Here is a 27,375-nt window from a genome sequence, read left to right as displayed (position 1 = left end):
TCTGAACAATACAGTAATTTTGCAATGTCTACTATTCATTCGGTGATGAAAGGATTAAAACTTCGATTTTTGACGACATGACTTTCGACTTTTTCTTGAGTTGTCAACACTTTCCATTCTCATTTTGAATTCAATTCAAAGAGTCGAAGATTAAATTCTTTCTCGATACTCTCTGGCTCTTTCTATCTCTCTCTGTGTCTAACATTTCTAAATTTGATGTATCAAGCACAATATGTTCCAAACATTTTATACTCATTTATGAACATTATATGCTCGTACTCACAAATAATGTATTAAAAAAAATTGAGTCCTAAATACATATTTTTAGGCGCTTTAAACTACCAAAGAAAGAGCGGCAAATGAAACACAAAGAAAGGTCGTATGGACATTAAGAAAATGTGGATGCAATCCAATCAAAATGTATCAAATTTATTGGAAACATGGATTCTTAATTGAGGTTTTTTTTTCAACTTTTAATTAACTAATTTAAAATTTGTATAAAATTTTGAAAATCTAAATATTTTCCCACATTACGATGTTTATTCATCTCTATGGAGTTTTATTATCGTACCCAATAAACAATACAAATATATTTTCTTTTTATAGCCTGGGAAAACCCCCGGAAAATGTTTTATGGGCATGTGACTTGGCAACTAGGCGGACGCAATGTTTATGCCATCCATGCTGCGGTATTGAAAGAAAAAAAAAACAACAATAAAAATTTTTAGGAAAATGAAGTGAAGTTAACATAAGAAACAAACAGAAGCCCTAGTATCACCGCCAACAATGTGCAAATACAAAAGCCTCTGTCGGCCGCTAATAGGAACTAAGCAATCCATAAGTTATTACTGCAGAAACATTTCTGTTGCCATTGCATACATGGAGGGAAATTTTTTACTACACCCATTAGATTTGCAACGGTCAGCAGTCAGTCATTCCCGATTCATCCTCCTTCCGTTTTGAATGGATTACACGGTATCTGGTCGTATGTTGGCAAAATATTTACTCGCATAGTTTGTTGAAAAACTCTTGAAGCTCCAAAAATAACCACAAAATGAAAATAGTTTTTCAAACATTTTCCAAGAGGAAACCTACAACAATAACAGAAATTCATACAAAGCAAAAATACCAATATATAAAATGTAGCAAAACTTTTGTTTAAATTTGAATGGGCTAAAAGTTTTATAATGTTAGTTAGGCCTATTTCTTCTGTGTAGGAGGTTACTAAAATGAAATAATGAATGTTTTAAATAAACAAAACTAATGTAAATCATATACAAAATAATTACTAGATTTTTATTTCGTATAAAGTCGTTTTGTCCTTATAATTAAGTGATTCGACTTAAAAATGGGTATATAAAAATGAAAGAAAATTTTGTTTAGCTAAGGTCAACTTGTCTTTAATAACTATGAAAAATTCTTTAATATTAATATAATTTTCTTTAAATTTGTTGTCTTTTTGCATCTTGAAAACAAAACAAAAAATTCTTTAAAAATAGAAGATCTTTTCAAGACTTTATTTTAAGGACTATTTTTACTTGAAACATAGCAGAATTTCTAATTGAAGTCGAGTCTGAATGTGGATGAAGTTTTCGTTAACACCCCAGCAAAAATAAGTATAAAATTGGAAGCACCTAAATATCAGTGTTCATACTGTAGGCACTATTATTCTGTGCACAATTATAAGTGCAGAATTCAGCGCTACTTCTTCTTAAGGTGGAAGTAAGTTCTTCGTTTACACCGGGCGACGCACTTAATAATGTTAATTAAAATTAGTTAAAATATGGAAGTGCTGAAATTATCGCAAGCGGGTGCTTCCTCCATCGCTTACCAAGTCGCACTTCAGTAAGCAACGTACGTTATTAAAGGACTTTAATAGCACATGAAGAAAACAAGGTCGGAAAAAATGAATAAATTAAAAATTGTTACTTAGAATCAGGTACGCAAAACTTAACGTTAACAGAGATTTCTGTCTTAAAAGTGTCCCCTTCTTTGGCTCAGAATCAATACAAAAATCATTGTGTATACTTTTTTTCCAGTGTACGTTAAAAAGATACTTGTGTTTACAATAGTATTTTTTTCTTTCAGTGTAGTGAGTACAGCTATCGGAAATCTCAGATTATTGCTATTGAAAAACAGTCTCAAGTTTTAATTCCCTATGGAAATGAAATCTTTCAAATTATCCGTAACTATTTTCATGGACATCACTGTTCTCTCTTTCTCTCATATACTCTCGCATAGTATCTGTATGGCAAATATTTGCTGGTATACTTTGATCAACTATTAAATGTCTGAAACGATTTGCTGAACAATGTATGTTCAAGGAGGTAAACACCGGTATTTGCGGTTTCCCCTTTAGGTTTCACGTGTATATTTCGAAGTGGAAGATTATAAATATTTGAATACTTTGTTCCGTCTATTCTCTAAATTTATGATGTGGTGATGTTTACGGTGAAAAGTCATAGGTATGGTGGAGTGTATACGTAGTTGATTCTTGCAATTGTCACACATACACAAATAATGGAGACCAACTTTAGAGAATGGAGTATAATCAGAGAGATTTTTACCTATTGTGAAAACTCAAATAAAATCTCTTGGATACTTGTTGAAGGAGTTACAATCTTTAAGACAAATATCTGCCATGTTCAGTAAATGTCTGTCCATAAGAGACTTAAAAAAAAAAGAATGTCATTGAGTTCTTTGAACCATGAGGTGAATGATACTGACACATATATAAGAATATCCTCTTGTAACCATCTAATAAATGCCATCTGACAGGTGAATGCCTGTGAATTCATTCACTAATCCTTCTACAAAGTGAATACCAGCATCTGTAGAAGCTTATACATCGGTCATCGACCTCAAGTGATGTCACATGCCATCAGTGTTGCCAGTATTGGGGATTTTTCCCCAAATTGGGAATATGTTTTCGTGAATGGGGACTTGGGAAAATATTGCCAAAATTTTCTATCTACAGAAAATTTAGTTAAAATTTTATTTCTACAGAAAATTTTGTCAAAATTTTATTTCTACAGAAAATTTTATCAAAATTTTATTTCTATAGAAAATTTTGTCAAAATTTAATTTCTACAGAAAATTTTGTCGAAATTTTATTTCTATAGATTTTTTTTTAAATTTTATTTTTTTAGAAAATTTTGTTAAAATTTTATTTCTATAGAAAATTTTGTTAAAATTTTATTTTTACAGAAAATTTAGTCAAAATTTTATTTCTATAGAAAACTTTGTCAAAATGTTATTTCTATATAGAAAAATTTGTCCAAATTTTATTTCCATATAGAAAATTTTGTCAAAATTTTATTTCTGTAGAAAGTTTTGTCAAAATTTTATTTCTATAGAAAATTATGTAAAAATTTTATTTCTATAGAAAATTTTGTTAAAATTTTATTTCTATAGAAAATTTTGTTAAAATTTTATTTCTATAGAAAATTTTGTCAAAATTTTATTTCTATAGAAAATTTTGTCAAAATTTTATTTCTATAGAAAAGTTTGTCAAAATTTTATTGCTATAGCACATTTTGTCAACATTTTATTTCTATAGAAAGAAATGTCAAAATTTTATTTCTATAGAAAATTTTGTTAAAATTTTATTTCTATAGAAATTTTGTCATAATTTTATTTCTATAGAAAATTTTGCTAAAATTTTATTTCTATAGAAAAAAATCATCTTGTTAAAATTTTATTTCTATAGAAAATTTTTTTAAAATTTTATTGCTATAGCACATTTTGTCAAGATTTTATTTCTATAGAAAATTTTGTTAAAAGTTTATTTCTATAGAAAATTTTGTTAAAATTTTATTTCTACAGAAAATTTTGTCAAAATTTTATTTCTATAGAAAATTATGTCAAAATTGTATTTCTATTGAAAATTTTGTTAACATTTTATTTCTATATAGACAATTTTGTTAAAATTATATTTCTATAGAAAATTTTGTTAAAATTTTATTTCTATAGAAAATTTTGTCAACATTTTATTTCTACAGAAAATTTGTCAAAATTTATTTCTATAGACAATTTTGTCAAAATTTTATTTGTTTCTATAGAAAATTTTGTCAAAATTTTATTTCTATAGAAAATGTTGTCAAAATTTTATTTCTATAGAAAATTTTGTCAAAATTTTATTTATTTCTATAGAAAATTTTGTCAAAATTTTGTTTCTATAGAAAATTTTGTCAAAATTTTGTTTCTATAGAAAATTTTGTCAAAATTTCATTTCTATAGAAAATTTTGTCAAAATTTTATTTCTATAGAAAATTTTGTCAAAATTTTATTTCTATAGAAAATTTTGTCAAAATTTTATTTCTATAGAAAATGTTATCAAAATTTTATTTCTATAGAAAATTTTATCAAAATTTTATTTCTATAGAATTTTTTTTTTTAAATTTAATGTCTACAGAAAATTTTGTCAAAATTTTATTTCTATATAGAAAATTTTGTCATAATTTTATTTCTACAGAAAATTTTGTTAAAATTTTATTTCTATAGAAAATTTTGTTAAAATTTTATTTCTATAGAAAATTTTGTCAACATTTTATTTCTATCGAAAATTTTGTCAAAATTTATTTCTGTAGAAAATTTTGTCAAAATTTTATTTCTAGAGAAAATTTTGTCAACATTTTATTTCTATAAAAAATATTGTCAAAATTTTATTTCTATAGAAAATTATGTCAAAATTTTATTTCTATAGAAAATTTTGTCAAAATTTTATTTCTATAGAAAAAGATGTCAAAATTTTGTTAAAATTTTATTTCTATAGAAAATTTTGTCAAAATTTTATTTCTATAGAAAATGATGTCAAAATTTTGTTAAAATTTTGTTTCTATAGAAAATTTTGTCAAAATTTTACTTCTGTAGAAAGTTTTGTCAACATTTTATTTCTATAGAACATTTTGTAAAAAATTTTTTACTATAGAAAATTTTGTCAAAATTTTATTTCAATAGAAAATTTTGTCAAAATTTTATTTCTCTAGAAAATTTTGTCAAATTTTTATTTCTATATAGAAAATTTTGTCAAAATTGTATTTCTACATAGAAAATTTTGTAAAAATTTTATTTCTATAGAAATTTTGTCATAATTTTATTTCTATAGAAAATTTTGTTAAAATTTTATTTCTATATAGAAAATTTTGTCAAAACTTTATTTCTATGGAAAATTTTGTTAAAAGTTTTTTTCTATAGAAGATTTTTTTAAAATTTTATTGCTATAGCACATTTTGTCAAGATTTTATTTCTATAGAAAACTATGTCAAAATTTTATTACTATAGAAAATTTTCTTAACATTTGATTGCTACAGAAAATTATGTCAAAATTTTGTAAAAATTTTATTTCTATATAGACATTTTTGTTAAAATTTTATTTCTATAGAAAATTTTGTTAACATTTTATTTCTATAGAAAATTTTGTTAACATTTTATTTCTATAGAAAATTTTGTTAAAATTTTATTTCTACAGAAAATTTTGTCAAAATTGTATTTCTATATAAAATTTTGTCAAAATTTTACTTCTATAGAAAGTTTTGTCAAAATTTTACTTCTATAGAAAGTTTTGTCAAAATTTTATTTCTATATAGAAAATTTTGTCAAAATTTTATTTCTATAGAAAAATTTGTTAAAATTTTATTGCTATAGCACATTTCGTCTATAGAAAATTATGTCAAGATTTTATTTCTATAGAAGGAAATGTCAAAATTTTATTTCTATAGAAAATTTTGTTAAAATTTTATTTCTACAGAAAATTTTGTCAAAATTTTATTTCTATAGAAAATTATGTCAAAATTTTATTTCTATTGAAAATTATGTCTAAATTTTATTTCTATAGAAAATTTTATTTCTATAGATTTTTTTTTTGTTTTAATTTTATTGCTATAGCACATTTCGTCTATAGAAAATTATGTCAAGATTTTATTTCTATAGAAGGAAATGTCAAAATTTTATTTCTATAGAAAATTTTATTTCTACAGAAAATTTTGTCAAAATTTTATTTCTATAGAAAATATTGTCAAAATTTTATTTCTATTGAAAATTATGTCTAAATTTTATTTCTATAAAAAATTTTGTTAAAATTTTATTTGTACAGAAAATTTTGCAAAAATTTCATTTCTACAGAAAATTCTGTCAAAATTTTATTTATATAGAAAAATTTATAATAATTTTATTTCTATAGAAAATTTTGTCAAAATTTTACTTCTATAGGATGTTTTGTCAAAATTTTATTTCTATAGAAAATTTTATCAAAATTTTATTTCTATATAGAAAATTTTGTCAAAATTTTATTTCTATACAGAAAATTTTGTCAAAATTCTATTTCTATATAGAAAATTTTGTCGAAATTGTATTTCTATAGAAAAAATTATGTCACAATTTTATTTCTATAGAAAGTTTTGTCCAAATTGTATTTCTATAGAAAATGGTGTCAAAATTTTATTTCTATAGAACATTTTGTCAAAAAATTTTTTTACTATAGAAAATTTTGTCAAAATTTTATTTCTATAGAAAATTTTTTCAAAATTTTATTTCTATAGAAAATTTTGTCAAAATTTTATTTCTATAGAAAATTTTGTCAAAATTTTATTTCTATTGAAAATTTTGTCAAAATTTTACTTCTATAAAAAATTTTGTCAAAATTTTATTTCTATAGAAAATTTTGTCAAAATTGTCAAAAATGTATTGGGGATTTTGGTGAGGATTTGAAATTTACATTGGGGATTTTTGGGGACGAAAACATCATAATTTGGGGACAAGGGCCAGAAAAATGCTGGCACCACTGCATGCCATGTCCCATTCTGGTTGTTTGCTTTCTTTTTGCTGTAAGTCCATTTTTGTTACATTTCTCTTGACTTCTCTATTACTGGCCCTATGCTGGTGTTGATGATGCCAAGAATTTTTCTTCCATTCTCCTACTCATTGTCCTAAATTTTTGGTGTGAATTTGATGGTTTATTTTTTATTTCTATTATATTTGTTTTTGTCATTTGAATATTGGTTCTATAGCCGACTCGTAAGGCAACACCCAACCTAGAAGCTGTGGATGACACTCGTAATGGTTCACTATGGAATGCTAGTGATTGTTAGTTTGATTCCTTTCATTCATAAATTTTCATTCATGAATGCCTGTTCATTTTCAGTTTGTTATTGTGTTGCCTTTCGCTAAATTGAAAAAAATATTGTTACTCAGAAGCAGACATCTCTAAAAATAAAAATTTAGGTGACCGTAGGTGTTTACTTCTGAGCGGTTTCACTGTATATTCCTTACGGGAAATTGGACCTATCACAGGTCTGGACTTGGACGCTCAAAATTATACATGTTCCTGAGAATTTGTGCCGACCTGGTTCACGAGGGCCTGGTTCGCGAGGGTAGTCCTACTAGGTTGTCCCAGAACGTGTCCTTTGGAATGGGTCCAAGATGTGTCCTAAAGTGTAAATTGATCTCGTCAATGACAAAACCATGTTAATGTGATCGGTCCCTTCTATACCTTTTGACCAGGACTGGAACTGGTCCATACACACCAGGGACAAGTCTTGTCTTGGGATTGATAAATTTGCCGAAGGGTATATATGTATGCAAGATCTATATAAAAATCTGAATTAAATCGGTTAATGCATCTGAATTTTAAATGTAAGATCGGTTAATGAATAAATTTCGGAAAATGAGACAACACTCTCTGTGTTGTGAGCTATATTTAAATCTCGACCTATTTCGATGTTATTTTGTAAACTTAAAGATTGCTAGAAAAGATTACCTTGTGTAAAACTTGAAGACAATCGATTGATAAATAAGAGCATTTGTCAAAGTCAGACTCAACATGTACATATGGGGGCTATATACAAATCTTAACCCGATTCTAACTTGCGTTCGTCCTTTTGCAATAAATTGATCAAAATCGCCCAATAATTGCGACCGAGATCATGCGAAAAACAAATAAATTCATATACACAGACGGACGGACGAACAACACGGGTCAGATCTACATTGGAGGTGATTCTGAGTCGGGTGTTCGGTCGTGTACTACTTTAGAATCGGTAGCATCTCTTGCAAAGTCCTCTAATGGCTTTTTCAATTAATTTCCTCATCCTTCTTAATCAAGGATAATAACCGACGTGGTCACCTCACCATTAACTCTATTGATTTGACGTTCGATAAATTTGTGCGATTTGTATGAATGTCCTTGTTTTAAAATCCAAGTATACTATTATTTGTTTTTCGAGTGTACCTCAGTATTATGAAACCCAACATAGTTGACAGTATAATTCGAGTTTTTTTGCCGTTAGCTGACTGTTACCCTCATAATTGCTTTGAGTTTGGTAAAGGGAAAGTTGTTAAAATGTGCAATTTGTTGTCCTTCCTTTTTGAGAGTGTGGTACTGCTTGAATTACTTAAGACTATGATGAATGCTTCTATTTGGCAAGATGTGCAAATAGTACCTTTTGAAATGATGCCAATTTGAAAACAAAGAAATAAATGAGGTCGAAGGACCATTTTGAATATACAAAGATTCCCTCTTCCTTTATATGAAAAGAGAGGCAAAAAGTCAACCTGCAATCAAATTATTGGACTTTGTGTTTCCCAACACCTAAACAGCTGCAAATATATCAACGAGATGGTTATCGACAAATGTAAGTTCCTGTTCTGTGACAAACCCGGAAACCAAAGAGTGAAAGATGCTGCGAATTACCGTACATGCTCCAGGAAAACTTTAATCTGTTTGTATGCCCTTAGTTACCTGTCATTTTGTGTAATTTATTGTACAATGTCACTACCGGAGTTAAGGTTAGGGTTAGGTTAGGTGGCAGCCCGATGTATCAGGGTCACTTAGACTATTCAGTCCATTGTGATACCACATTGGTGAACTTCTCTCTTATCACTAAGTGCTGCCCGATTCCATGTTAAGCTCAATGACAAGGGACCTCCTTTTTATAGCCGAGTCCGAACGGCGTTCCGCATTGCAGTGAAACCACTTAGAGAAGCTTTGAAACCCTCAGAATGGTATAATCCACCGCTGAAAAACTTTTTGGTGTTCGTTCGCAGCAGGAATCGAACCCACGACCTTGTGTATGCAAGGCGGGCATGCTAACCATTGCACCACGGTGGCTCCCTACCGGAGGTAAACTTATAGATTATGCTGACTACGTTCACCGAACGATCGATAAGAACTCTTAAGAACTGAAGAAATCGCAACAAACGATGGCCTGGAAGACTAAGTAGATGGCTTTGAGTCAACGATAATAGTAACCAGCAAAGGATTATTCGAATGCCCTAAACTAAGAGTGGATGAATAGAAGATTGTCATCAAGATGGACCTTAAATATCTGGAAGTATGCCTAAATTGCAAATTAACTATGAAAGAGAATTTTCGGATCGTAACTGGCAAAGCTCCATTGACTACGACGCAGCTAGCAAGAAGAATGCCCTAAGTTAAGATTGAATGGCCATAACATTGTCATCAAGAAGGACCTTAAATATCTGGGTGTGTACTTAGATAGCAGATTGACATTGAAGGAGCATTTTCTGATTGTAACTGGCATAGCTCTATCGACTACGGCAAAGCTAGAAAGCTCCTGGACAGAAAACTACTGATTGAAGTACTTCAAGTAAGTTGAAGTACTTTACGAAGCTCCTGCTTTTAAAAATAGTGCTGGCCCCTTAAAAATACTCTCCGATTGGCATCAGCTTACTATACAGTAATACTGGTGACATTTCTGAGGGTTTCAAAACTTCTCTAAGTGGTTTCACTGCAATGTGGAACGCCGTTCGGACTCGGCTATAAAAAGGAGGTCCCTTGTCATTGAGCTTAACATGGAATCGGGCAGCACTCAGTGATAAGAGAGAAGTTCACCAATGTGGTATAACAATGGAATGAATAGTCTAAGTGAGCCTGATACATCGGGCCGCCACTTAACCTAACCTACTATACAATCTCGACATCCGCATAAACGGTCCTCTCTAGGATCCTTCCATTGAAAATATTTGACGAACATGCATCAATACAGCGGAGAAAAGGCACATCAAAAGGAAGCTCGCGAAAAATTACTGAATTAATGGCAAAGGAGATGGGACATAAGGAGCTGGATAACCAGACTTCATATTGCCTATGGTTATTAGTGTCCATGGGAATTTTGGTAACTAAATAGCGGGCCCTTCATTGGATCTGCTGATAACTGAAAAGTCTGAGATCTTTAAGGAACATGCGTCAATGCTGAACACTATTGGTCAACCAGCAGCAATGAAAAGGCGCAACAAATGGGAGCCTGGTGAAGGATTACTGAATAAATGACAAAGGAGATGGGACTCAGACGACAAAGGTAGATGGACCTACCAACTTCTTCGGAACATAAGGAGCTGGGTAAACAGACTTCATATTAAGGTAAATTTCTATTTATGCCTATGGTGATAAGTGGCCATGGGAATTTTGGTAATTAACCAGCGGTCCTCGCTAGGATCCCTCCATTGGATCTGCTGATAACTGAAAAGTCTTAGATATTTAAGGAACATACGTCAATGCTGAACACTATTGATCAACCAGCAGCAGAGAAAAGGCGCAATAAATGGGAGCCTAGTGAAGGATTAGTACATAAATGGCAAAGGTTATGAGACACAAATGACAAAGGTAGATAGACCTACCAACTTCTTGGGAACATAAGGAGCTGTATAACCAGACTTCATATTGCCTATGGTGATTAGTGTCCATGTGAATTTGGTAACTAACCAGCGGTCCCTTCATTGGATCTGCTGATAACTGAAAAGTCTGAGATCTTTAAGGAACATGCGTCAATGCTAAACATTATTGGTCAACCAGCAGCAGTGAAAAGGCGCAACAAATGGGAGCCTGGTGAAGGATTACTGAATAAATGACAAAGGAGATGGGACACAGATGACAAAGGTAGATGGTCCTACCAACTTCTTCGGAACATAAGGAGCTGGGTAAACAGACTTCATATTAAGGTAAATTTCTATTTATGCCTATGGTGATTAGTGGCCATGGGAATTTTGGTAATTAACCAGCGGTCTTCGCTAGGATCCCTCCATTGGATCTGCTGATAACTGAAAAGTCTGAGATATTTAAGGAACATGCGTCAATGCTGAACACTATTGATCAACCAGCAGCAGAGAAAATGCGCAATAAATGGGATCTTGGTGAAGGATTAGTGCATAGATGTGAACAGAGGCACTCCCTAAGGAGGAGTTCTATCAATAAACAACCTTCTGGATTTCCAAAAAAAAAGAAAGGATAAAAGTGGTAGCATACGCAGGTGGTGTGGCTCTAGCAGTCAGGGGAAAATTCCCATCCACAATCAGAGATATTATACAGAGAGCCCTCCGGATGACTGAGAAATGGACGAAAGATAATGGTCTTGGGGTAAATCCTGCAAAGCCAGAACTAGTAATGTACTGCAAACATCGCAATACCCCCATTTCCTTAGGGAGTATTTGTATAGTTATCAATACCCCCATTTCCTTAGGGGGTATTGAAATTCCCTTTGCTGAGTGTGCAAAATACCTTGGCATTATTTTGGACAGGAAGCTGAACTTTAAGCTTAATATTGAAGAAAGGGCGAGGAAAGCAACGGTAGCTTTGTACTCGTGTAAAAAGGCAATAGGAAAAAAGTGGGGCCTAAAACCAAAAATTGTGCATTGGCTATACACGGAAGTGGTTAGACCTTACATATAATGCTATATGGTGTTGTAGTTTGGTGGCCGGCACTTCACCAGCCGACAAATTTAAACAAACTTCAGCGTATGGCGTGCTTGTGTACCTCAGGCGCATTCGGCAAGACAGGAACAAATTCCCTTAATGTCAGGCTGCATCTATTGCCATTAGACATTTTGGCCAAACAGTCAGCTGCAACAACGGCTGTGCGGTTGCGCGAGTTATCGCTTTGGCCGGAAAAAAGTTACGTTCACAGTTCGGTTTTCCCCGCTAGCAGTCAGGGGAAAATTCCCATCCACAATCAGAGATATTATACAGAGAGCCCTCCGGACGACTGAGAAATGGGCGAAAGATAATGGTCTTGGGGTAAATCCTGCAAAGACAGAACTAGATATGTACTGCAAAGATAGCAAAACTCCCACGGTTAAGCCCATTTCCTTAGGGGGTATTGAAATACCCTTTGCTGAGTGTGCAAAATACCTTGGCGTGCCTAACGTAGTGGATTATACTTTGGCGACACCACTTTTCGACAAAAAGTTTGAAACTCTAATTCCCAACAGTGAGGCGTGGTGCACACAGGCCCCGAATATTTCAGGCTGAAATATTAGCAATAAGAGAGGTGACGAATTGGCTGAGAAGTAATGTTCCAAAAAATGTGGGAATTAATATGTGTTATACTCAGACAGTCAACCTGCAATAAAATCCTTGGACTCTGTGTTCCTTAACTCGAAAACGGCCATCGACTGCCGCACATCTCTCAATGAGATGGCTGAGCAGCACAATATTCACCTAATATGGGTGCCTAGCCATAGGAACATACCGGGGAACTGCGAAGCGGATGACTTGGCGAGGCTAGGGACTACCTTACATATTCCAGGGGAACTAGAATCTGTTGGTATGCCCCTGGCTCATACTGCGTGAGAAGGCTGTTGTGATGGCAAATGTTCGATGGGAGATTTGCAAGGGTTGTAACGACACCAAGCAAATATGGCCCCATTTAAACTTAAACCGCATACTAGACATGCTAGAGTTCTAGAGACGTCAGATATCACTCCTAATAACGGGTCGCTGCCTGATAGGCGATTTTGCAAAAAGTATTGGTGCGAAGTATAATGACTATTGTATGAGATGTCATGATGCGGAGGAAAAGGAATCAATTAAACACCTCTTGTGTGAGTGTCCTGCATTTTGTGTAGGTTAGGTTAGGTGGCAGCCCGATGTATCAGGCTCACTTAGACTATTCAGTCCATTGTGATAACACATTGGTGAACTTCTCTCTTATCACTGAGTGCTGCCCGATTCCATGTTATGCTCAATGACAAGGGACCTCCTTTTTATAGCCGAGTCCGAACGGCGTTCCACATTGCAGTGAAACCACTTAGAGAAGCTTTTAAAACCCTCAGAAATGTAACCAGCATTACTGAGGTGGGATAATTCACTGCTGAAAAACTTTTTGGTGTTCGGTCGAAGCAGGAATCGAACCCACGACCTTGTGTATGTAAGGCGAGCATGTTAACCATTGCACCACGATGGCTCCCAATTTTGTGTAAGGCGTAAGCAATTTTTATGGGCATATAGCTTTAGATTACTGGCGGTCCTGGAAAACGTTAACTTAAGCAGTCTGCTAATGTTTTTGGAACAATCTGGTTGGTGCAACAGAAGAAAATAATCGAGAATGTTCAGCGGTTAAAACTAGAAGTGCCCATATGTAATAGGTACTTTTAGTTAATGTGGTATCACAATGGATTGAATAGTCTAAGTGAGCCTGAATCTTAATCGGGGCACCACTTTAACCTAACCTATAGATGGCAAAGGAGTTGAGACACAGATGACAAAGGTAGATGGACCTATCAACTTCTTCGAAATACAAGGAGCTGGATAAATAGACCTCATGGTAAGTAAATTTCGTTTTAAGTTCCTAGTTTTTATTAAATCCTTGTTGGAATAATTTCGCTAAAAAGTTCTTCAATTTTGGTTTGTAACTATTTTTTTCCTCCACTAAGCTAAGTGGAAAACAACTGCAACTCCCACTTTCACATTCCCGTATATCCTTTCCTCAGGAAAGACATCTTTGACAAAGAAAAGAAATTCATTTGGTTGGTTTTCTTTTTTTCATTTACTTTAATGTGATCATGGGTTTTGGACCATAGCCAAAACAAAAGAAGAAGAAAAAACACGAAAATGTTCCATCTTCATTTTGTTTTTTGTTTAGCTGTGGATGAATGACTCGCTGCATAATTTAAAGGCTTCGGGTATAGTATGCGCCAAAAAGGATTTTAGGCTAGGGAGGTGGTCTCTTTTTATGGAAGATAATTCTACTTCAATGAAGGGAAACTTGGCAGAGCCAAGAATCCAAAGAAATTGTGGACTATTCAGTAATATGGCCGCCTGCATCCACATAGCCAACAATATGAGCATCAGTGGCATCCACCTAGACTGCTCCTGCTGCAGCCTACAGAAATATATAAAAAGGGACTAGTTTGTTTTAACAGCTTCAGAAATTCGTTTTTCGTTTTCTTTTTTTTTTCATTCTTCATTGAGGGCATCCACCCATTGCATATTCTGGGGGTTTTATTCAGTAGCTGAATGCCAGAATGGTTGGATGGTTGTTTGTTTCCTAGTTTCTTGTTGTTGAATTGCAGTACCAATATGATCATATAATATTTAGGCCTTAAACTTTGTTGAGCATTTATTTCATCTGCTCCATGTGGAGAGGGATGTAAGAAAGGCATGTAGTTGCTATTCCATAAAGGGAGTGTAAACGCCCAAGAATTACGGTGTACACGAACTTGGACATTCTAACATTTTTGGTTTTCTTTATTTTTTGAACGTTTTTTTTTTTCTTTTTGGCAGCATCTCTCCTCCTTGACTCTGCTTTGGCCAACAACTTGCCACATAATTAAAAGATACTTTTCTCGTTTAGGTCTGTTCTGATTTATTGCCAAAAGAAAATCCAACTAAGAGAAAAACATTGTGGTCATACTTCCTCTAGTCATCGCTCTTCCTCGTCCGTCGCTTCGTCTGGGCTTCGAAGTCATCTTGTGTCTTATAGTAGACTTGGGAAATAATTTACGAGTTCGTTAACTTGTTGGAAGTTTGAAAAATACGTGTTAAACATAACAACTTCCGTTAGGCTGGGCGCAGAATATAATTTCCCCTATTAGAAGCTTTTCTATGGATTTTTATTTTGTATTTCATTGTTATGCGAGTGTTTTATTAATGGTCAGTTGGTCTATTGGTCTTAACATTGCAGATGCAGAAGTTGGCCGGTGCTTATGGTATTGAAAGAAGTGCAATTGTAAATTCCCCGGAGAATAGTGGAAGGTTATGGATCATTTACATAAATAAAGTCCAAAGGGGATGAAGGAAATTTTTTCTCATAGCAATGAGGGCATACAGATTCAAAATGTTTAAAAGTCGATCTATGAAGAAAAGACGACTTTGTAAAATTTCAACTGGATAGGTAATTTTCTATCCTGCGAGAAACAAATAGATGGTCGATATCCATTGCAGCTACACACAGAGAAGAGAGTGGTTGGAATTCTGTTGTAGTTATGAACATTCTATATTTAGATTTGGTTTAGGAGCCACATGGAGGAGCAAATTTCATCCGAGTCAGTTGAAATTTGGTACATAGTGCTAGTATATGGCCGTTAACAACCATGCCTAACTAGGTCCATATCGGTCTATAGTTATATATAACCCTCAGATAAATCGATCCCCAATCACACAAAAATTGGTCCATATCAAGTTCATAATTGTGTATATAGCCCCCATATAAGCGACCCCCATATTTCAATTCTGGCTCTCTATGTACCGTGCAAAAGTCCATATCGATTCGTAATTATTTGTGGACTTACCGATACATACCTTTTTTGTCTAATATATACCACGTATGGACTAACTCACAATTTAGAAAACGATGTTAAGAAGTTTTAAGATAACACAACCCAAGTAATCCGATTGTGGATGGCAGTCTTTCGTAGAAGTTTCTACGCAATCCATGGTGGAGGGTACATAAGATTCGGCCTGGTCGAACTTACGGCCGTATATACTTGTATATAATTCGGTTTACGTACTCCGAGCGTTGATCGACTCAACCAAATGATGAAGGTGACAGCAGAATTTATTGGTTGACAAAATCAACTCTTTATGCCATTTAAGTCCTCTTTACCATCATTCGATTGGCAGGACCGAATTATTTGGGAGACACAACTGATAACTGCACCCAGAGAAGGAATATGATCACCTCAAACATGTTTTAAGAGCAAAATGTTGGGTCGTGGTGAAATTCTGAGTCGATCTAAGCATGTCGTCCGTCCTTCTGTTGAAATCACGCTAACTTCCGAACGAAATAAGCTATCGACTTGAAACTTGGCACAAGTAGTTATTATTGATGTAGGTCGGATGGTATTGCAAATGGGCCATATCGGACCACTTTTACGTATAGCCCCCATATAAACCGACGCTCAGATTTGGCTTCCGGAGCCTCTTGGAGAAGCGAAATTCATCCGATCCTGTTGAAATTTGGTGTTAGTATATGGTCTCTAACAATCATGCAAAAATTGTTCCACATCGGTCAATAATTATATATAGCCCCCATATAAACCGATCCCCCGATTTGGCTTGCGAAGCCTTTAAGAGAAGCAAATGTCATCCGATCAGCCTGAAATTTGGTACATGGTGTTAGTATATGGTCTCCAATAACTATGCAAAAATTGGTCCACATCGGTCCATAATTATATATAGCCCCCATATAAACCGATCTCCCGATTTGGCTAGCGAAACCTTTAAGAGAAGCAAATGTTATCCGATCAGCCTGAAATTTGGTACAAAGTGTTAGTATATAGTCTCTAACAACTACGCAAAAATTGGTCCACATCGGTCCATAATTATCTATAGCCCCCATATAAACCGATCCCCAGATTTGACTTGCAGAGCCTCTAAGAGAAGCAAATTTCATCCGATCCGGCTGAAATTTGGTACATGGTGTTAGTATATGGTCTCTAACAACCATGCAAAAATTGGTCCACATCGGTACATAATTATATATAGCCTCCATATAAACCGATCTCCAGATTTGACTTGCGGAGCCTCTAAGAGAAGCAAATTTCATCCGATCCGGTTGAAATTTGGTACATGGTGTTAGTATATGGTCTCTAACAACCATGCAAAAATTGGTCCACATCGGTCCATAATTATATATAGCCCCCACTGACTGATCCCTAGATTTGGCTTGCTGAGCCTCTAAGAGAAGGAAATTTCATCCGATCCTTCTGAAATTTGGTACATGGTGTAAGTATATGGTCTCTAATAACTATGCAAAAATTGGTCCACATCGGTCCACAAGTATATATAGCTCCCATATCAACCGATTTCCTGATTTGGAGCCCCTTGGAAGAGCAAAATTCACTCGATCCGGTTGAAATTTGGTACGTGGTGTTAGTATATGGTCTCTAACAACCATGCAAAAATTGGTCTATATCGGTCAATAATTCTATGTAGCCGTCATTTAAACCAATCCCCAGATTTGACCCCCGGAGCTCTTGGAGGAGCAAAATTCATCCGATCCGGTTGAAATTTGGTACGTTGTGAAATTTGGTACATTGCGCTAGTATATGGCCGCGAACAACCATGCCAAACCTGGTCCATATCGGTGTATAGTTATATATAGCCGATCCCCAAAAAAAATCTACCCAAATTTTATTACTATATAAAATTTTGTCAAGGTTTTATTTATATAGAAAATTTTGTCAAAATTTTATTTCTATAGAAAATTTTGTCAAAATTTTATTTCTATAGAAAATTTTGTCAAAATTTAATTACAATAAAAAATTTTGTCAAGATTTTATTTCTAAAGAAAATTTTGTCAAAATGTTATTTCTATAGAAAATTTGATATCTTGCCAACGGCAAGTATTACCACAACACAAGTAATTCGATTGTGGATGACAGTCTTTAGTACAAGTTTCTATGCAATCCATGGTGGAGGGTACATAAGATTCGGCCTAGCCGAACTTACTGCCGTATATAATTGTTTGATTTTCATTTTTTGCATCCCAATGTCAAACGTTAATCTCTCCGAATTAAGGGAATGAAAATTATTTTTGAATATTATCTGAACCCGCAGATCATCAAAGCATTGATATTTTCTATAAGCATTTTTAATTTATTTTAGAATACAAAAATTATTTGCTTCTACTGACATTTTATTCACTTTAATTAATTTTTTTTTATATACTTATGACTCGAATTATTTGTATAGTAAAGTGTCAACTAGAGGTGTGCGCGCGAACCTAAATTTTAGATTTGGTTTTGATGGAAGCTACTGTGCTGCCCGATTCTATGTTTAGCCCAATGGCAAGGGACCTCCTTTTTATAGCCGAGTCCGTACGGCTTTTCAGTTTGCGATTAATGTCACTCAGGAGTGACATTAGGGAGAGGGGATAAACCAACGCTGAAAAACTTTTTGGTGTTTGGTCGAAATTGGGATTGAAACCATTGCACCACGGTGCACAGTGCTTCGAAAGCGACAAAAAAATGTGCTCCGATTTTTTTTTTAATTTTTGTTTTTAATGGTCTATGATATCGAGCTTCGAATGCAAAAAAATAACATTTTGCCATAATTGACTAGAATTATTTTTAAAATAATATTTGAATTTTAAGTCTTTTTTTGTGGTCGAAATTGGGGTTAAATTACGAGGATAAGGTAAAAGAGTGAATGGTCCAATTTTGGCCAAGCTAAATATTTTGTGTAGGTATTGGTGGTGGTTCTTGAAGTAAAACAACAACAAAAAAATTGAACAAATTAAAATTTTGGATATTTTTCCACCCAAAAAGGGTAATTTACAAAGAACGCAAAATAATTATATTTCTTAATTTTGTTCTCACACTATTTAAAAAATAAAATTCTGCTATATTTCAATATAAATATTTGTAAAATATTTTTACTTTTTGACTATATTTTCGATAAAACCCCTCATTTATAACAACGCAGGGATTTTGGATGAACGAGTATTTGTATGCATTGTGTTTTAGGCTAATTTTATTAGGTTTGAGTTCTCGATTTTAGTTTATGTTTGTTGTTAACTATCATTCACAAAAATAAAATTCTGTAAACTTTAGAAATTAACGTTATTTGTTGACATTTTTTAATTTGAACACATTTGCTTTTTTGGCACTTTGAGGACTTATAACAAACAAACATATCCCTAAATTTAGTTATTTATTTCAATTTGGTTTGTATTTGCTGTTAGTATATGCTTAAAAACTTGACTTCCACCCAATGACAAGGCCATGTCAATTTATTTATTGCTTCTGATTCGATTTTGCAAAACTTCCGGTTCCGAAAAGAACATTTTCATTGATTTTTTGACTACATTTTCATGGGGCATTTAAATACAAGAACAGACAGACAGACGAACGTAGCTAAATCGACTCAAAATTTGAGTCCCAAACTACTCCATCTGTTTGATACATAAAAATTCACTAACTTTGTAAACCTCTATCAATTTCATTTTCATTAATTGAAATTGATAGAAATTAATTGATTAAATTAATTCCCACTATTTTTTTTTTTTTTTTGGTAATTTATCAATTCAATGTTAATTTAAGCTTAATTTTCTTAAAATTTCTATAAAAAAAATAAAATTTTCTTAAATATCCATTTCATCTCCCGCTTCATTATTAAATAATCATCCCAATAAAAATGTGCTTCCTGTACTCACCTGTACTTGAAATATTGTCACTGTATCATCCAACATCTGTATCCGTACCGTCAATTTTTTGCCACCACGATGACGGGGTGTCGATGGTGTACCATCAACACCGGAAGGTGTGCTTAGCGAATGTTTCATATTGGAACCGCCGCCTACCATATAGCACTCATCGGTATCTCTGCCGCCGCCCAATTCAACACCGCCACCACCCACTTTTGACCGCTCAACCAAAGACATTTTGTACAACAATTTGTTCGATTTTCTAACGATTTAGAAAGGAAGTGTGAATGATGCCAAAGACTATTACAAAGACTAGTGTGTGGTGAAGAGGTCACTTCTACTGCAAAACAACTGTGAGTGATGAAGTGTACAGGAGGAAGACCCACTATGGTAATGGATTTGGAGGTATGAAGATAAATGCAAAGGAGATTTTAAAGCTTTTTTTCTTTATCTTTCTACGTTTTTTTTTTTTTGATTGAACACAAGTGTCTCTCTTATTTGGTTGCTGTTGCTGTTGGTCTTGGATTTTATTTTCTATTTAGAATTTAATACGAAGATAAATTTCTGGAATGGAATGTGGGTGTGTCAGCGTGCGTGTGTATTTACATTTAAATGCCAACGAAGGAAAGTAGATTTTAACATATATTCTCCAGTTGATGTTATTGTTTTTGTGTTTGGGAATAACGGTGCTTTTCTATAGCTCTTGATAGCTTTCACGTTGTCGGAATATTTTACGAAGTTCTCTTTAAAACCAAGAGTAACACTAAAATGTAGGTAGACAATTACATATGTTTGTGTGTGTGTGTTGGATTAAAAGGAGCTCTTCAAATCTTGTACATGCAAAACAACAACAACGACGACAAATGAAACATAAAACGCAAAGTGAGAGTGCAAGTTTGTAGAAAGAGCAACAAAAATTGCTAGTCTTGTCGTTGTAAAGGAATGTTCATAGAGCTGTAAAGTTGTTGTTATTATTGCCGTTGTTTGTCTTCTTCTTCTTCTTCCCAAATGCAGTGCAAAGTACCAGGTAGTAGGCGGGTTTCAAGTGTTCTTTTGATGAAGGATTTTTTTTTTGAATTTGAATGGTTTCGAAGTTTTAGAAATAGAAATGTTACACTTGGTTGCTTTCTAACTTAAAAATGCTACTCGTTGGTTTGCTTTTGCTTTTGTTTTTTTTTTCCTTAAATGGTTTTCATCCAGATTGCATGCTGCACTTGTAGACGATAATGTTTGTGGAGATGATTGTGGTGTTCAAGTATTGGCTTTGGTTTTGTAGCTTGTAGTGAATTTTTATTGAATCGAAAACTCCACATCTCGTCTTTTGTATTGCTGGTCGTCACTCAAGTAGGTGGTGTTGTTGTCGTTACAATTTCCTATGATGTTATATCGAACATTGGTGATTGCAGTAACAAGCCATTAAACTCTGCAAGTAGAAATGGAAAAAAATTGTTTTTTTTTTGTTAAAATGGCAAATAGTTTAAAATTTAGATTTTTTAAATATATTTTAATAAAGAGTTATAAAATATATGCCATATAGAGAGCATTCAACCATCGAACTGAATGGACGTGTGTTTTTAATATCGGATTAAATTATACCGTAATTAGTGTGATGGTACATTTAGCCACCATGCAGCGAAATTCAAAGTCATCCACTGGGCTGCTAATTTCAGGGCGGGCATGCACGGGTTTCGACTGAAGTTAAAAATTTGAAGAAGAGTTAGGCCCAATTAGTGGACCTGTAGACGGGTCGAAAGGTTGCGGTACTTTGGCAAGTCGACTTTTTCAAAGGTAACGGAAGTAATCCCTGAAGAAAGAGGTTTAAGCAACGCAGAAATTCTTTGTATACCCTAAAGAAATAATGATCAGTCCACCCAAGCTCGTTGTCAGCTCAGCAAAGCTATTCTTTAAAATGAGCGCAATAAATTCTTGAAGTTGACAAAAGGGAAAGTTCGCTGGATGAATTGCCAGCTTCTAAAAAGGATCGGTTGTCTCAGTTCTGATACCTACAGTGGAGCAGTGGACGCTATGATTCCAAAGCATAAGTGGGGGGAATTGAGAATACTTTGTTTGGCGTTTACTCACAGGTGCTAGAAAAATTTCCCTGGGAGCCACCGTGGTGCAACGGTTAGCATGCCCGCCTTGTACACACAGGGTCGTTGATTCAAAGCCAGTTGCGACCAAACAGCAAAGCAATTCTTTAAAATGAGCGCAATAAATTCTTGAAGTTGACAAAAGGGAACGTTCGCTGGATGAATTGCCAGCTTCTAAAAAGGATCGGTTGTCTCAGTTGCAAAAGAGAGTCTTCTGATACCTACAGGGGAGCAGTGGACGCTATGATTCCAAAGCATAAGTGGGGGCAATTGGGAATACTTTGTTTGGCGTTTACTCACAGGTGCTAGAAAAGTTTCCCTGGGAACCACCGGGTTGTCACTATACCTAACCTAACCTTCCCGGTCCTAATCCTCGACACAAAGATACTGGTTGGTATAAAGAACAATTTACGTTGATCGTTTTTGAAGACGAGACGTCTAAAGATTGTTTTAAAGCTGCTTTGATACGAAGTAGTGAAGTTTGGGAAAGAGCTGCTCTAGAGTTAGTCGAGAAGAAATACATACCGGCTAGATCTAGATCACATGCATGGATACCTTAAAACCCTCCTGATGCTTAATCTATTCTACATAGATTAAAGGCATATGATCATCCCATACATATTTCAAGAGCAAAATGTTATTTTTCGACGGTGGTTATGAAACATTTTTGCCGCAAAAATTTTGTTTTCTCGGAAAACATATACATGGTTGCCGAAATCAGATACACAATTTTGGAGAAAATAACATGGTTGCGACAAACATGTTCCATTTTCGCCATCCAAAAATAACATTTTGCTTTTAAAACATGTTTGGGGTGATCATATTCCTATAGTATATTTAGAATAGATTCAGAATCAGGACTCTAGACCAGCTCCTTCCCAAACTTCACCGATTCGTATCAAAGCAGTTTTGAAATAAACTTTAGACGTCTGGTCTTCAAAAGCCCCTAAAATCGAAAATAAATCAGTAAAAGTAGTATAAAATTATACCTCTTTGATGCAAATGTTATTAAAACTTGATGGGGAATCCCCAAAAGCAACTTTTTAAAATGTTTATATTGTTTATATTGGATTGTTAGAGAAAAACAAGTGTATACGGCCGTAAGTTCGTCCAGGCCGAATCTTATGTACCCTCCACCATGGATTGCATAGAAACTTTTACTAAAGACTGTCATCCACAATCGAATTACTTGGGCTGCGGTAACACTTGCCGATGGCAAGGTATCGTAAAACTTCTTAACACCGTGTTCTCAATTGTAAGTTAGTCCATACGGGGTATATATTAAACAAAAAAGGCCGATTAAATACATAAATAATTCAGTTTGACAAAATTTTCTATAGAAATAAAATTTGGACAAAATTTTCTATAGCAATAAAATTTGACAAAATTTTCTATAGCAATAAAATTTGACAAAATTTTCTATATAAATAAAATTTTGATAGATTATTATTGGGGATCGGCTATATATAACTATAGACCGATATGGACCAATTTTGGCATGGTTGTTAGTGGTCATATACTAGTACAATGTACCAAATTTCACCACGTACCAAATTTCAACCGGGTCGGTTGCGTTTTGCTCCCCCAATAACTCTGGAGGTCAAATCTGGGGATCGATTTAAATGGGGGTTATATATAATTTAGACCGGTATGGACCAATTTTTGCATGATTGTTAGAGACCATATACTAACACAACGTACCAATTTTCAACCGGATCGAGTGAATTTTGCACTTCCAAGGGGCTCCGGAGGTCAAATCTGGGGATCGGTTTATACGGGGGCTACATATAATTATGGACCGATATGGGCCAATTCTTTCATGGTTGTCAGAGACCACATACTAACACCACGTACCAAATTTCAACCGGATCGAGTGAATTTTGCACTTCCAAGGGGCTCCGGAGGTCAAATCTGGGGATCGATTTAAATGGGGGTTATATATAATTAAGACCGGTATGGACCAATTTTTGCATGGTTGTTAGAGACCATATACTAACACCACGTACCAAATTTCAACCGGATCGGATGAATTTTGCTCATCCATGAGGCTCTGGAGGTCAAATCTGGGGTCGGTTTATATGAGGGCTATATATAATTATGTACCGATGTGAACCAATTTTTGCATGGTTGTTAGAGACAATATACTTACACCATGTACCAAATTTCAGCCGAATGGGAGGAAATTTGCTTTTCTTAGAGGCTCCGCAAGCCAAATTGGGGGATCGGTTTATATGGGGTCTATATATAATTATGTACCGATGTGGACCAATTATTGCACAGTTGTTACACCATGTACCAAATTTCATCCGGATCGGATGAAATTTGTTTCTCTTAGAGGCTCCGTAAGCCAAATCTGTGGATCGGTTTATATGTGGGCTATATATAATTATTGACCGATTTGGACCAATTTTTGCATGGTTGTGGGAGACCATATACTAACACCGTGTACCAAGTTTCAACCGGATCGGATGAATTTTGCTCCTCCAAGAGGATCCGCAAGCCAAATCTTAGCGTCGGTTTATATGGGGGCTATACGTAAAAGTGGTCCGATATGGCCCAATACCATCTGACCTACATCAATAACAACTACTTGTGCCAAGTTTTAAGTTGATAGCTGGTTTCGTTCGGAAGTTAGCGTGAGTTCAACAGACGGACGGACATGCTTAGATTGACTCAGAATTTCACCACGACCCAGAATATATATATATATTATATATATATATATATATATATATATATATATATATATATATATATATATATATATATATATATATATATATATATATATATATATATATATATATATATATATATATATATATATATATATATATATATATATATATATATATATATATATATATATATATATATATTTCCGATCAATGGACTAATCCTCATTCCTTCTTAAGACTCTGAATCTTTTGAAAAAGTCGTCTTGATTGTACATAAAAGTCCATTAGGTTATTGAAACTCTTCAAAACCTTTTTGGTGTTCGGCTAAGAACTTATCTTTGGTATGCAAGGTTAGTTGATAACCATTATACTACTTAATCATAATTCTGAACGTTTTCAATTTACTTTCGTCTGTTTAGCATTTAACTTCGTTTGTTTCCTAGAAGCGAGTTTGTTTTTAATTTTTTTTTTTGCAGTACCCTGAGACGTATAAATAATAAAAATTATTTATTATTCATCATACGCCATTAAGGCCACAAATTTCAAAAACCCTTGCAGAGAGAGAGAGTAGTATCCACAAAAACTCTACGTTTTCTCGCTCTTAGTTTTTCCCCAACTTTAACCCATAATTTATAATTGATAATACAACCACTAAGAATTCTTTACAACTTGTTCCCATAGCATATTTAAATTCATTGCATCAAATGAAAATTTTCTAAACTTGTATTTTTTATAAATTCCAAAGAAGAAAAACTTGTCTAAATTGTGTTTTTAAGTGGGTTAGTTAAAATTCTACACAAAAAAATGTAATAGGAAATATAGTCTTAACAAACTTTCTCCTATTCAAAGGGGGTTGTTTTTTGCTTTCATAAAAAAACTCAGTAAAGTATCCTCGATTGTAAGAGGAAGAGTCCTCGTGCAAACACCGTAGCGCCACTACTACTAACATAAAGCTCTCCATGGTGTTGTTGTGTTTCCATCATGATGATTGACGTGGCACAGTTTTCTTCCTTTTCCTTGTAAATCCAACAAAAATGTCTTCACATCAAGCTAAGATGATGGCACATAGCTGTGATGCTCGATGATAAGGAGTAACGTATAAAAACAAAGTGCCCGCTCGCTAACATAAGAATGCTCTAACTAAGCGGATGATGGCAGTTGCAGATGCTGCAAATGATTCCACTCCACTTCATAAAAGTAATAAAAGAAAAACTTGTGCCATAAACATTTTCTACACACATTTTCCAAAGATGACAACAATGAGAGATGCTTGCAATAATACGAAAAAAAAAAACACACACACAAGGGCTAAAAACAAAGAATAGGGCTTTAAAAACAAGTCAAACCGGTTTTAAAATTCGATAGGGAGAATTTATACTTGTCGATGCTTCTCACACTTTATTCACCGCCTTATTGGTTATTGGTCGGGACTATACAAAAATGTTGACCAATAAAACCATATGAAAAACTATGAGACCTATTATTCTACTTGCAACGCTAGACGTAAAAAATGCTTTCAATAGTCTCAGATGGGCGGACGTTTTACAAGCATTGAAATCCCGGGATACCTGATCCGGATAATAAGAAATTTTCTGAAAGACAGAATATTGATATAAAACACCGTCGACAGAACTTGAAAGGGTTGAAATCACATCAGGCGCTGCCCAGGGATCACTCCTTGGCCCCGACCTATGAAATATTAGCTACGACGAGATCTTAAGGATTGAGATGCCAATGGACACGTTTTTGGTCGGATACGCTGACGATATCGCAGCGAAACTCCACAGAGGCGCAGAGATTATGATATATTTAGGCAAGGTCCTGATTGGGGACACATGGATTAGAGATTGCAACACACAAGACATATATCAACGCTGCTGAACGCGACATACAGGTAGACGATGTCGTTATTCAAACGAGAGACGCTATAAAATACCTAGGAATACGACTGGATAAAAAGTAGAAGTTCTCGACCCAAATAGACTAAGACTGCTATGAAGACAACGCAGTTGACGCAACACCTTAGCAGACTAATGGCGAACTTAGACGGCCCACTGCCAAAAAAAAAGCGAAAGCTCTGGATCTAAGCCTGTAATAGTCTTCTACTTTACGGAAGCGAGATATGACCAAGCACGCTAAGGTACGAACCCTTCGGGCAGTACAGCTTTACGTATAACCTCCGTAAATCGCGCTGTATTTGCTGCGGCGGTACTGGTCATAGGCGACATGACCCCCAATAGACCTTCAAGCTGAAGATAGGAGAAAAAGATTTTTGATGTAAAGATGGAGAACAGACTTTTGTGTTAAGTCTGTTCTCCACGTTAGAGGAAACGAGAGACTATGCAACAGTGGCAAGAACGATGGAACTGCGATATATACGGCAGGTGGACAGCAAGATTTATCTCCGATATAGAGAAGTGGACGAACACATGATGGGCAAAGGTCATAGACCATATTGCTCTACGGAGAGGGGAATGTCATCGATTATGCGCATTACACGTTTTTCAGGTGCATACGATGGGGCACCGAAAGATCGGAATAGATGAGCGGAAGCGGGGAAAAAAATGACGGCAGACGAACGGCATTGGAACATTAGCGCGAGGTATTGCGGTGTCATATAGACTTGGAATACTTCGGAATGACCACGGAAAGAGATGGACACGTACAAAATAGAGGTGTGCGCGTGACACGAAATTGTCGTGACTCACGAAATTTTTCGTGACTCACGCGTGAGTCGCTGAGGGCAACGGCGTGAGTGTGCGTGAGCGTGATTAACCAACCAAATGTCGTGCGTAAGCGTGATTCACGGAAATAATATCTTCGTGAGCGTGCGTGAGTAACAAATTTCGGAATAATACACCCACGAAAATAATCCCGCTTACGACCATAAAATGCTTAGGAGTTGAATTCATTTGTAATTTTTGTTATATCCTAGGTGTTAAGAGTTTTATAACACTGTCGATTTTAATCATACTCATGTTTTCAGTCAGGTTCTGTAGGTAATTATAGATCGAGTATTTCGAAATCGAATTGCAGCTGGTATTACAAACAGTTTACAGTAATCCCTCGATTTACGCCGTGATTGGTTCCGGAATTTGACGACGTTAATCGAAAGGACGTAAACCGAATTAAAAATTGTTCACACTAACTCCTAAGTCCATTTAATTATGTATGTATGTGCGTGTAAAAATCAGAATTTGACGAATTTTCGGTAAGAATTTCAGAAAT

At 34.4% G+C, this 27,375-nt stretch overlaps 1 protein-coding gene across 1 annotated transcript in view; it reads right to left on the bottom strand.

The window, feature by feature from the left end:
* The window catches only part of Cdep (Chondrocyte-derived ezrin-like domain containing protein), a 227,733-nt gene that overhangs the window by 71,997 nt on the left and 128,361 nt on the right, over positions 1–27,375 (bottom strand). Inside the window, exon 3 of the mRNA XM_075295350.1 lies at positions 19,389–20,802. Within this exon, the coding sequence (XP_075151465.1) occupies positions 19,389–19,616 (228 nt within the window). The 5' untranslated portion in view covers positions 19,617–20,802. The remainder of the gene's footprint in view (positions 1–19,388; positions 20,803–27,375) is intronic.

The sequence above is a fragment of the Haematobia irritans genome, chromosome 1, assembly GCF_050003625.1.
Source record: "Haematobia irritans isolate KBUSLIRL chromosome 1, ASM5000362v1, whole genome shotgun sequence".
In the NCBI taxonomy this organism is placed as follows: domain Eukaryota; kingdom Metazoa; phylum Arthropoda; class Insecta; order Diptera; family Muscidae; genus Haematobia; species Haematobia irritans.
This window is presented reverse-complemented; position numbering and strand designations above follow the sequence as displayed.